The following is a 12,851-nucleotide window of genomic DNA, read 5'->3' as shown; positions in this document are numbered from 1 at the left end:
ATGACCGCCAAAGAGATTGCAAGGGCAACCCAACTGAATGTGGTGACAAGGAGAACATATCAATATGCTCGATACGGATGGACTGCCAGAGATGTAGACCAATCCTTACAACCATTTGCTAAACGTGCTAATGAGCTCTCGATTAAAGGTGGCTGCGTATTGTGGGGCAACAGAGTTATCATCTCAGAGGAATTGAGAATGACTGTATTAGCGCAGATACATGAGGGTCATCTGAGGACCAGCAAAATGAAGGCCTTAGCCAGAAGTTATGTGTGGTGGCCAAATCTGGACAGGGATATAGAAGATTTGGCAAGATCATGTGAACAGTACCAAAACCAGAAGAGTAGACCAAGTACTACTAAACCCTCACATCCATGGATCTACCCGACATCACCATGGGAACGTGTCCATGCAGATTTTGCATAATTTGCAGGGAAGCAGTATCTACTTATTGTAGATGCCTTCTCTAAATGGCTGGAAGTTCACAAACTAGGTATACATGCTACTACAGGGCAGACAATTGAAGCTATGCGAAAAAGCTTTTCTTGTCATGGGTTGCCACAGCGACTTGTAACCGACAACGGGCCTCAGTTTAGGGCACAAGACTTCAAGGCGTTTATGGAGGCCAATGGAATCAAGCATCAACTGACTCCACCCTACCATTCTGCATCTAACGGACAGGTAGAGCGAATGGTACAAGAGTTGAAAGAGAGCTTGAAGGATCGACCAGCGGGAATATCGATAAGTCATCAAGTGTCTTCGTTCCTTCTACACGGTCGTACGACACCACATACTGCAACAAGCAAAACTCCTGCCGAGCTGTTGATCAAACAAATACAAGAACTAAGTTATCTTTGTTGCGCCCAGAGGTAAGAAGCATTGACAGAGATGAGCAGAGAATCAAGTTCGAGGAAGCTACCAAACGATCAAGACAACTGGATCCTGGTTGTAAAGTCAGTGTGTGGAATCCACGTCAAGATAGTCGTGTAGGTGGTTGGTGGGAACCGTTGAACAACAGCTAGGACCAACCAACTATTTAGTGAATGTGGAAGAACATTCCAGGTACGTGCATATAGACCAAATGCGGTGGAGAGATCAACGGAGTGTACCAGAAACATCTGATGTAAGCGTACCAGAGATAGAGGTGGAAGAGATACCAGTCCAGTCATTCCTGTGAAAGAGACAGGACAAGTAGTTGAAACTCAATCTACTCAACACAAGGACCAAGATGAGGAGTCTACCTTGATCTCCAAGGAAACGTTATCACCTCCAGAAGACCACGAGATTGAGACTCCCAGACGACATCCAAAGAGACAAAACAGACAACCACCAGCAAGATATCCTGAACAATAGATAAGGACAGCACCAGACTAAGGAAGGGAGAGTGTGGTATAGCGAGCAAGCGCTTTAGGTGTGACTGCGGTTTGCGTACATGTTAGGTTAGTCAAGCGTAAATTAGCGTTGAGTGCACTTGTGCAGTAGAGTACGTGTCGTTTGCTGTAGCAGAATAGATTCTGGTATAACCGGTCCACTGAGTCAGCATACGCGATACTTAACCTAGACTACACTACAGAGGAGTAGTACGGCTGGTGAGCTATACAACAGTGACAAAGACGACGACGATGATAAACTTGGATCACGTGGAGTATGATAGGGGTCGATGTAGTCTCTTGCACGGCCCTCAAGGAGAAGAGAGGAGGCGGTGTGTGTGTGTGTGTGTGTGTGTGTGTGTGTGTGTGTGTGTGTGTGTGTGTGTGTGTGTGTGTGTGTGTGTGTGTGTAAGCAAGAATGAGACCTTAGCACATCTAATTTCTGGTTGTTAAGCACTGACATCTACATTGTACAAGAATCGACATGATGATGTTGTGAAAGTAAAAACCTCCATGTCGCTTGTCAGTTTTGTCTACAGCTTGATTATCCATGGGTATGACTTTGCTCCAGAGAACCCCAACGTGAGTCCAAGAGAACGACAAACTAAAGATATTACAAGATTTTTCAATACAAACAGAATGAAAAGTAGAATTTAAGCGACCACATAGCATGTGATGGGTTAATTATATTCTACTTTTCATTCATATTATTGGATTGAGCAAACAAGACAAAAAGCATAATTTATTGAGTTATCTGTTCTTCGATCATGACTTAAATGTTTAATTAAACAAAGGAAGAGAAATAGACTAAGTACAAGAACCGTACACAAAGACTCAAAGATGTACCTACTGAGGTCCAGATTGTACAAATTGTCAGAACACTAGACACTATTACCAAGTGACAAAAGACTTTCCACGTAATTGTGTAAGAGTGCCTAGATTTGAAAGAAAACTATGTGTAGTGTTTGTGCTGGTTTATTGGCAGTGCTCTATAAACGCGACACAGCGTACGCGATTTAGTTCTAGACAAGTCAGCGCATGCGTACTTTCATAAATTTATTATTAGCTCGCACTACATCTTCTCTACTACAAGTCTAGCCTTTCAGGCGGTCTAATAGTTGTTTCTGTCTGAAGACGTGTTGTTGGCCTGCTTGAGGTAGAGGGACTGTGGACCTCTGACTGAGGAGGTGTGCCGCCAGACTGAGTACCTGCTCCAGATCCAGTAGGCATAATGTGGCATCTGTTTCATCTGACTGTTCCAGTACAAGTTTCAACATTATAGGATCGTGGAGTGGAGGACTTGGAAAATATTGTTTCTGTCTTCTCCTTTCCCTCTGAAGTTATCCAAACTTTTGTGTAGATTGGTAATTCTGGGAGGTCTTTGGCTTGATGTCGTTTATCAAAAGTGTTTCTTCTGTTTCTGTTTGAATTCCATGTTAGCGTTGCAAAATGTTTTCAAATAGGGCCGTTGAGGCTTTAGCAATTCAGGAACTTGTGGTAAGTTAGTTCTAAGCCGTCTACCTATGAGAAGTTTTAATGGGCTGATGTTGCACTATGGAAGAGGTGTTGTCTTGTGGCTTAGAAGCGTTAGATGTGGATTCTTGGATTGTTGTAGTAGCTGTTTAACAGACTTCACTATTCTTTCTGCAAGGCTATTGCTTTGCGGATATCTTGGACTGCTGGTGATGTGTGTGAAGCCATAAGTTGTTGCGAACTCTCTCATTTCATGAAAAGAGTATTGAGGACCGTTTTCACTCCTCAGAATCTCTGGAATGCCATGTCGAGAGAAGATTGCTTTCAAAGCATGAATGATGCTGCTCGATGTAGTGGACGACAGCTTTATCAGCTCTGGATATCTTGATAAATAGTCGACGACGATCAGGTACTGTACTCCTCTGAATTCCAGTAAGTCTGATCCTATTTCTTAGACAGAATAATCTGGCAGTTCAGTGGGTATTAAAGGCTCTACACCTCGACTTTCTCTTTGACATGAACCACAATGTTGTATGATCTGTACGAGTTGTCTTGATATGCCTGGCCACCATACTGATGAGTTGGCTCATAGCTTACATCGAGTAATTCCCTGATGTCCTTCATGGATCATTGTCAGGACGTCTCTTTGCATGATAATTGCGATAACAACACGATTGTTGTATATTAAAAGACCGTTCTATACTGACAATTGAGATCGAATTCTCCAGTAAGGTATCAGAGATGTGTTCGCTGGGCACCTGTTTGGCCAGCCGTCTTTGCAAAACTGCATCACCTCTTTGGAATCATCAGCTTGCGCTTCTCCGTATCCCTGTAGCCTATCTTCTGTGGTGGAAAGGTTTGAAACTAACGATTCAACGAATACCTCAACTTCCTCTTGAAGTGAGTCTGGATGAATGGTGGTTGGTAACGGTGCTCTGGACAGTGTATCAGCGGTATGGAGCAATTTTCCTGGTACATGGCTGATGGTGTAGTCATAACGTGCTAAACAAAGTCGAAAACGGACAATTCGTGGAAGTAAGCTGTCGAGATGCTTCGTCGTCAACAACGGAACCAATGGCTTATGGTCTGTCTCAATATGAAAGGTTTGACCTGGTACATAGTCTGAGAACTTGTCACATGCCCCTGTCGCAGCTAAGACATCCTTTTCGATCTGAGCATATCGTTTCTCAGCGTCTGTCATTGAACGAATGGCATATGCAACTGGTTTCCACTTGTCTCCGTTGCTTGTTGCCTGGAGTAACACTGCACCTAGCCCATGAGATGAAGCGTCTGCAGAAACTTTGATGTTTCTCCGTGGGTTATATAACTCCAAAACGATAGGACGGATCAGTTCCTCTTTCAGCTGTGTGAAGGCCTGTTCTTGAGGATGCTCCCACAACCAAGAGCGTTTAGACTCAGAAGCTCTCGTAAGGATTGACTGATCTCTGCAATGTTTGGTGAATACTTGCCTAGTTGGTTCACCATGCCCATAAATCTTCGTATCTCAGAGACGTTTGTGGGATGTTCAAGATCTCGAATGGCTGCAAGCTTTCCTGGATCTGCTCGTATTCCTTTTGCGTCGATCACGTGACCCAAAAACTTGGTAGTGGGTACACTAAACTCGCATTTGGATGCACTGAATGTAACTCCTGCTTCTTGAATTCGAATTAAGACATTAGCCAATCTGACATCGTGTTCAGCTTGGTTTAATCCAAAAATCAAAACATCATCCATATGGCACAGAACTCCTGGTAATTCTGACAAATGACACTCATTCTGCGTTAAAATAGCTCTGGAGCACTTGATTATTAGCTTGCACTACAGTATACAGACTGCTGCTATTTTTGGTACTGCGTAAGTTTTGCTTGACGTTCCAGTATAGCTAGGGTATCTTCGAACCAAATTGGTTCCATTAATTTGCAGTTATATTACGTTACCATGCAGTGTGTAAAATCAAGATATATGATGACGATTTCGTATAGAGGTACTCCACACTTGCGCATGTCTGTTTGACAAACATACGAGCTTACGTTTTAGTCTGTTGATCAATACGAGCGCGCGCTAATGCGCGGACTAAATCCTCGACGGATCTTATCAGCTACTACGCTATGACTAAATCCGCGAAGAGAAACATAGGCGTAGGAACCGGGGTGGGGGGGGGGCCAGAGGGCCATGGCCCACCCAACATTTAGCCTCCAAAGCTGTATCAATGCGGCGATTAGAGCATCACATAGGACCATCAATCAGGCCGCCACTCCAAGGACCAGTATCTGCCAGCCTCGACTCCCCGATCGTTTCTCCGCTGCGTTCTAGAAAGTTATGTCCTAGCGTACGCTACTGCTATTGTGGAACGTGCTGAATCCGGGAAGTGGTTACAGAGAATTGTGCGATGGAGAGTAAGAAATCAGGGATGACTTTGATTGATTTTGGCTTCAAGACTAGCAGGCAGCAAGCGGAGAGTACTTTACGCGACGAGGATGATGTCTTTCAAGAGAAAGTCGAAGGAGAGGGAAAAGTGAGGTACTACCGGAGGATGGTAAAAGTGGAGACACTGGAACAAAGAACTGCCGCCAACGTGTACTTGACCGGTCACATGATATCGAAGGTGAGGCTGCTGCTCCGTTCCAACCAGATGCAAAGTCAGACTCTGAGGCAAGTGATGTGGAAGTAAGGGATGAAGAGACAGGATGTAGTGGAGTGTGTTGTGATGTCAGTTGTGTAAAAGCAAATCAACCTACATCTACCAAGGCGCTGACTGTGAGTAGGAGCCTGGAAAAGGTAAAGGTCAGCATTTTCGGTCAGTGAGTCCCAGTTGGTTTGGCAAGTGCCCTTGGCTTTCCATGTGTAAACGGACAGGCCTGCTATTTTGCTTCTATTGCACTAAAGCACAAACTAAGCAAAGCTTAACGGTGAGTACAAAAGCAGACCCTTCTTTCACAAGAGTTGGATTTTCAAACTGGAAAAGGCTCTGCATTTGCTTTTCTAAGCATGAATCATATCATTCTCATTTTGAAGCCGTTATGAAGGTAAAGAAACCACCAAATATCGGTGCAATGCTTGACAAGAACTGTAAGCAGCAGCAACGGTCTCGACAACAAATGCTGCTAAAGCAGCTTTCTTCCCTGAAATATCTTACCTGCCAGGGTTTAGCCATTAGGGGTCACATAGACAAAGAAGAAAACCTCTTTCAATTGCTCAAGCTGCGTGCTGATGATGATCTTGAGCTACAACGGTGGTTGACAGAGGCCGAATACATGTCTCCAAAGATAGTTAATAAGCAAATACAGTTTATGGCTCTGAGCCTGCTCCGGAGCCTCTTGTCAGAAATTCAGTCAGTCCCATGGTTTTCTGTTCTTGCTGACGAAACAACAGACATATCATTTCACGAGCAAATGTGCGTAGTCATCAGATGGATTAATGATGACCATGACATTCTAGAAGAGCCAGTCGGGCTGATGGAAGTTCCAAAAGCGGATGCTGAGACGTTGACCAGTAGTTTGAAAGACGTTCTCATTCGCTGTGTACTCCCACTTGATCAATGTAGAGGGCAAGCGTATGACGGTGCTGCCAACATGTCTGGGCGTCTCCGTGAAGTCGCTGCTCGGATACGGAATGAACAGCCAAAAGCACTTCATGTGCACTGCCTTGCACACTGCTTGAATCTCTGCTTGCAAGACACCGCTCGTATCTGTACAATAGTTCGTGACACTCTGCAATTGGTCATAGAGGTGGTCAATATAATCAAGTATTCTCCAAAACGGTCTAGTTTCTTTCATACTGTCAAATCACAGCTCTCTCCTATGGCAAATGACCTAAGGCCGCTTTGTCCAACACGATGGACAGTTCGGAGTTCCTCGATAAGTGCTGTATTGGCTAACTACAGCACTCTTTCTTCAGTACTGGAGCAAATCAACGAAACCGGTAAAGATGAGTACGCAGTTAAAGCTGGTGGTCTTGCCAAGCAACTACAGACTTTCAACGTCTATTTTGGTTTAAAGCTGTGCCAATTAGTATTCGATCCAACTGAGCAACTCTCCAGGACTCTGCAAGGACGGGATACAACAATTCAAGAAGCCAAACAAGCAGCTCTAATAATCAAGGATTACTTGACGAACAAGAGAACGGATACTTGTTTCAGCAAATTCCATGACCGTGTCGCAAGAGATGCCCAAAGCCTAACAGATGATCCTGTTTTCCAAGGCAGCGTAAAATTCCTCGCAGACTGGATGACGGAGTTGAGGCGTTTCAGTACAGGACACCAAAGGAATTTTACAGGCAGAAGTATTTTGAAGCCTTGGATGTTGTAAGTGTTGAGATTGCGAGACGTTTTGCCCAACAGAACTTTTCTGTAGTAGTAGATATGGAACAAATGGTGTTGTCTGCATCAAATAGGGAACCCTTTACTGTGAGTCAACACTTCCGAGATCTATATCAGGGAGATTTTGACATGGGAAGGTTGGATACCCACCTCAAGATGCTACTAGACATTATCCAACGGTATGGTGAAATTACCGGAGTACCATTGAAGAAAGTGACAAATATCCGCACAGTTTGCCAAGCCATGAAGGAAACACCTGGTGCTACAGCACTCTGCTCCGAAATACACAGGTTTCTAAAATTGTTCCATATAATACCAGCGACCACCTCAACTGCAGAGAGAACATTTTCAGCTCTGCGGAGGATAAAGACTTACCTACGATCATCTATGACACAGGAGAGGTTGAATCATCTTCTACTTCACTGCCACAAGGAAAGAACTGATCAACTAGACTTGCAACAACTTGCTAAGACATTTCTAGGAGCAAATGAAAGACGACGGCATTTTTTGGAACTCTGTAGGTATATATATATATATCACGTTCTTAGACTGACTACAACTAATATAACAATATCTAAAATGCAGTACCTGGTTGCACTCTTTGCCCCCTCCCAATCTCACCAAACTTCCTACGCCTATGAGAAATGACTGCAGAGATCCAAGGTAGATGCGGTGCGCTAGCGCAGAATGTCTTCCGGTACAAGTGCGTTAGCAAGCGGACCTATTTGACGGACGGACCTAATTCTCTGCTACACCGGTAGCCGTAGAATACGTGCATTAGTAGCAGTTGTGTTGAGTTGTATTAGACTACATAGTCAAATATAGTAGCTAAACGATACATGGTTTCAGGAAGTAAACCTTGACCTCTACAAATGGCAATGAAAAGGAAGGAAAAGGAGTTGGACACTCCGAGATCCAGTGCTGCAGTTTCAAGTCCAAAGTTTATGCTGCAGGGCGTTGTTCTGCTACCAACTCCCCTCAGATTGAAGGAAGGAGACGCAAAGGACAATTAGCGGAGATGGAAGCAACTATGGGAATCTTACGAAGTGGTATCTGCATTGAAGACACAGCACAGAGGTTACTGGTTTGCAACCTTTGTCACCTGCGTTGGTTACGAGGCACTATATTTGTATGACACAATCCGATTTGAGCCAGAGCAAGATAGGAAAGATATAGACACAATTCTAAAAGTATTGGAAGACCACGTTATGGGATTGGTGAATACTACGTATGAACGGGTTTTGTAACAAACGTGACCAACAGCCAGGAGAGTCGTTCAACGACTATCTAACGACCCTGAAAGGAATGATTAGAACATGTGAGTATGGCTGTGATGGCTGATGACCTGTTGAGAGCTAGACTTATCTGTGGAATCAAGGAAGATATGGTTTGACAAACGTTGTTACAGAAGCGGAATCTTACCCTAGCCATGTGCATTGATGTGTCAAATGGCTAAAGTAACAACAAAGCGGGTCAAATCGATAGCAGAAATTGATACATCTATGGTACAAGTAGTGAGAAAGCGTGAACAAGACACCCACTCCAAAGGCTATTTCAAGAAGCATGAACAATGGCAAGTCAATTGTAACTATTGTGGCAAGATACGTTTGCAAGAAAGAGATAATAGTACAGGCATTTCGTGACAAATTTTGAGTCAACCTTAAACTAATTGAAACACAAACTGTTTCAAGTGTTCCGTATACAGAAAAGTGTCCTCTACAACATACTAAAAGTCTTAAGGGATATCTGCAGGGAAAGTGTCTAAAAGTGGTCATACGCTAACACACTTGTTGCCGATTCTACACCATCATTTATCGTATATACCAACGTTTTTGTGAAATTGTAAATGTGTTTGAACTTTCTTTGTTTTTTTTCAACTACTTATCTGTAAAGGCTATAAAGTATAATAAGTAAATAACGGATTAATGAGATGTAATCTAATATATAAAGCTCAAATTGTCTGTCTGTGTGTGTGTTCGCGTTTGGAGGCCACGTCTTCTGTCCGTTTGCAACCGAAATCGGCACGCACACTCGGCACGCACAGGGGAAGGTTTGCGTAAAAAATTTAAAAAATTACGCACCGGGTCCCCTGTCGAGGGGTCGATCCCCGCGTAAAATTTTATTGATGACGCAAACGCTACACATTCCGGTTCATTCAAACACACGCCCACACCAGTCCTGTGTAGACCTATGCATCGCCGTCCTTAGCAAAGCTTCGAGCGATCGAATATCTCTTGCCGACGAAACTTACTCTTCTATCGCTTGCGTTTCTCTCCAAATTCAGATTGCATTTGCACCGAATCCAACCTACACGTTTTCTGCAGCAAGCGCTACACGGGAAGTGTGTCGATTTCTATCGAAACAAGCGCGAACAGCAAGATTCGAATTTATTCAGCATATCCGGGACCTCTCAACAAAGATTGCACGTGACGTGTCCACAGACCTATCTTTACACTACAGTATCTTGCCCGTACGAAGGACGGGCCATGTATACTAGTAGTTACTATAGTGAATAATTATTATTTATTCACTCAATGTTATTGTTTATTCATCATCATTATCATCATCATCATCATCATCATCATCGTCATCATCATTATCAACAACAACAACAACAACAACAATAACAACAACATCACCACCTTCATATGTCAGCCGGTCTGAGTTTATACAGCCAGATCTTCTGCATTTGCCACAGATAGGGACACATTTCACATTGTACTTCTTGCATGTACACCTTAATGTACTACAATCAGTCTGACAATTACACCTTATCATACGTAGGAGCTCATCAAGAGCTGGAGGCAAGTCAGTCTGAACTGGCTTAAGTCCTTCTTAACTCTCTCCACCCTCATTCTACTGGCGTAAGTTCAATCCCAAAACCTTTCCATTGTTGAATCTGAAAGTATACACGGAGACTGTGGTACTTTGCTGCAGCTGAAGTGTGTGGCAGAGTCTGTGGTTAAATATGAGATGTTTTGGTAGACACCTTCTCGCAGAAACGTGTATAACGCAGCGAATCAAGTCCTTCTGCAGGTTTCCCATTGTACAAACAAACCAATGCTTGCAATCCTGCAACAATAACATCTTCGGGGAAAGCTGTCTGTGCATCGAACACTTTAGCTTGCTCTCGAAAGTGTATACTTGATTTGAACTTCTTGAGGGAAGTTCCTTTTCCAGTGCCACACAGGTGAGAGGTTGAATCACATCCAAGGACGGCATGCAGAAGAGCATGTGAGTACATATTTCAGGACCTAGCGGTTCCTTGACAACCTGGATGTTCCACGCGCGCGGATTGTTTGTGCTCTTCTTTGGCTCAGGTTGGAAAAACACTCTGTGAGAGTGCAAGCTTGAGTGATAGCACAACAAGATGAGAAGGTCTGTGTCATCACCGACCAGGATAGTGGTCGACATTGTGGCAGACTCCACTGATTTTTGTACAATTAGTAAATCAGCATCCCCTGGACCATGTTGTGCTTTGCAGTTGTTCATCTCTAGTTGATCTCCGAGCATGTTGATGAACTGCTGCTTGTTGGTCTTGTTGGCCAAAAACTTAGCCTTCGACATTGTAAGCTGCATATTGCTGGTAAATGCTACAGTTACTCCAGCATGCTCTTTTGTTCGTCTTGCATGCGTTGTCTCCGTGGATTTGCCAACGTAGCCATCAAACACAACAACTGCTTCCCCATACTTTTCTTGAGACATACTTTGCATGCACTGAGCATATCTCTCGCTATGTTGCCCTTCGCGTCCATGGGATGCGCTGAATGAGTGCACCGACATCCAACACATACTAGACCTCTCCAGTTATCTCAGAAATGTCTGGTGCCAATAGGCTCCAGGTGGCATTTGCCAGTACTGGCTTCTGTGGCTCCCGAAGCAGTAGTGATGAGTCAAAGAGGGCTGGTGGATAACTGCATAGCTCATATACCTGAAGACATCTTCAAACTTGTCAGTTGCCTTTGCAGCAATTATCGTGAGTCTCTGGAAAAGTTGTGGGTCAATCTGCACTGCAATTCAATCAACCTTGACTGCATTCAATCAACCTTGACTGCATTCTTCGTGTCTAGAGTGATGACCTGGTCTTTCTTCTTAAAATTATACTCTGCAGCAGTCTTTCCCTTCATGCTAACCAGAATTGCATTTCCAATATATTTTGCCTTGTCAACATTGACGGTTCTGTGTGCATGTACTCCTGTAGAGATGCTTTCGTAGACTATTGTCGGAAGTGAAGGGGCTCATATCTCGAAGATACTTGAGAATTTTGTGGGTGTATCTTCCAGTCACAAGCTTGTCTAGCCCTGTATATATCTTTGTTTTGCTCTCCTGAGTTGTAGCTAACCCCAGTCAGCCCTTGCATGGCTCAGTTCACATCAGCACAAGCTGGCTTGGACAACTACCATGTCAGGCGTTGCTGTCCGTCATCCCTCGTCTTCTTGTGAGACCCCCTCTGGTCTTCAGTCTTCTCATGAGCACTTGTTTGATGATGAGATCCCAGAACAAGCCAGCCCAATAACGATCACTTCGTCTCACCACATGGAGACCTTCTCAAAAATGTTGATACACATCTGGATGCTTATTGTGGAGATTAGACATTCGCTGCAAACATATCCATGCAGATTTTGTGTAGTGGTTGTGTCCACATGCGGCCAAGTAAGGGAGCATTTCTGAAGCAGTTTGGAGATGCAATTCCCAGTTGCCAGTATACACTCTGCCCGAATATACTTGCGAAGTATATCAACCATATGCATGTACTGCAACCAAACTGTAACAGTCTTAGATGACTTCAAGAATTTGGTTTTTCTCTGAAGAGCATCACCGATTTTGGTTATCACATCAGACTGGCAAACTTGATCTGCAGACATTGAACCTTGCATCACCTTCTCATAGAGAACAGCAGCTTCATCCAGGTCTGGATGTCTAGCAGACTTCTCGTGTGATGAGGTTGTAGCTTCTAACAACTCTTCTGTTTCCACATTCCTGGTTATCTGAACTTCCGGGTAAAGGCACATCAGCTGTTTTGGCCAGCACCAAGGCACTGAGAACTGCATCAACAATAAGATACAATATGATACAATCTTTAGACACCTCTAACGCGTCCAATGCCACGTTGACAAATCTAAAATTTTCGGGTATACTGGAACTTGACGCCGGCTACTAGCCGCAATTTCGGTCATGGTCTGAAAAAGTGAGTAACGGTGAAGCCAAAGGGTAGACTGCTTCAGAGAGATAATCGTAACCTTGCCAGAGCGGTTTCTACATGAGAACACGACGAAATCTGGAAACGACGGCGTTTTCGATCACGTACGTTCTAGCCTAATCGCTGACGGAGCAGCCTTGAACAAGTCTCGAGTAAAGTATTTGTTCTTCACTATAGTGTTTCTACAGTACCCAATGCGATATCCGTGTTTCAGAAGAACTGTAAGTTAGACAAAGAGACAGTTTCGGAGGTCACGTGATTTGAATGCTACCAGAGGTGATACGCTCACTTCTCCTCAAAGAATTTACTGATACTTTTAGTATGTTATAGAGCACACTTTTCTGTGTAGGAAACAGTTGAGAGAGTTCGTGTTGCAATTTGTTTCAGGTCAAATCATATAATGCCTTACTGTAAGTGTACGGCCTCTAGTCAAGAATGCCAGTTGCGCTGTAAGATTATTACCCGAGGCCCGGATTTCCGGGTCTCAAGT

The 12,851-nt window shown here is 43.8% G+C and overlaps 2 protein-coding genes across 2 annotated transcripts; both read left to right on the top strand.

Annotated features, from left to right (window-relative positions):
- LOC134181817 (uncharacterized protein K02A2.6-like) lies at positions 1 to 1,353 on the top strand. Its single transcript, XM_062649086.1, has 4 exons — positions 1 to 352; positions 434 to 869; positions 991 to 1,062; positions 1,137 to 1,353. The coding sequence occupies exons 1-4, from the start codon at positions 1 to 3 to the stop codon at positions 1,351 to 1,353; spliced, it is 1,077 nt and encodes a 358-aa protein (XP_062505070.1).
- A 3,879-nt stretch (positions 1,354 to 5,232) lies between these two features.
- On the top strand, positions 5,233 to 8,408 carry LOC134181816 (zinc finger MYM-type protein 1-like). Its single transcript, XM_062649084.1, has 6 exons — positions 5,233 to 5,510; positions 5,558 to 5,627; positions 5,870 to 7,048; positions 7,183 to 7,678; positions 8,115 to 8,245; positions 8,313 to 8,408. Exons 1-6 carry the CDS (start codon positions 5,233 to 5,235, stop codon positions 8,406 to 8,408), a joined length of 2,250 nt encoding a protein of 749 aa, XP_062505068.1.
- Positions 8,409 to 12,851: the final 4,443 nt, after the last annotated feature.

The sequence above is a fragment of the Corticium candelabrum genome, chromosome 7, assembly GCF_963422355.1.
Source record: "Corticium candelabrum chromosome 7, ooCorCand1.1, whole genome shotgun sequence".
Lineage (NCBI taxonomy): Eukaryota > Metazoa > Porifera > Homoscleromorpha > Homosclerophorida > Plakinidae > Corticium > Corticium candelabrum.
Note: the sequence above shows the minus strand (reverse complement) of the source record. Positions and strands in the feature narration are given on the sequence as shown.

Bases quoted from the DNA above. Each gene is read 5' to 3' on its own strand.
- LOC134181817 (XM_062649086.1), top strand. From the start codon at position 1: ATGACCGCCAAAGAGATTGCAAGGGCAACCCAACTGAATGTGGTGACA. The intron at 870-990 runs GTAAGAAGCATT...ATAGTCGTGTAG, and splicing joins TATCTTTGTTGCGCCCAGAG to GTGGTTGGTGGGAACCGTTG. The intron at 1,063-1,136 runs GTACGTGCATAT...TAAGCGTACCAG, and splicing joins AATGTGGAAGAACATTCCAG to AGATAGAGGTGGAAGAGATA.
- LOC134181816 (XM_062649084.1), top strand. From the start codon at position 5,233: ATGGAGAGTAAGAAATCAGGGATGACTTTGATTGATTTTGGCTTCAAG. The intron at 5,628-5,869 runs GTCAGCATTTTC...GCCGTTATGAAG, and splicing joins GGAGCCTGGAAAAGGTAAAG to GTAAAGAAACCACCAAATAT. The intron at 8,246-8,312 runs GTTTGCAACCTT...ATCCGATTTGAG, and splicing joins ACACAGCACAGAGGTTACTG to CCAGAGCAAGATAGGAAAGA.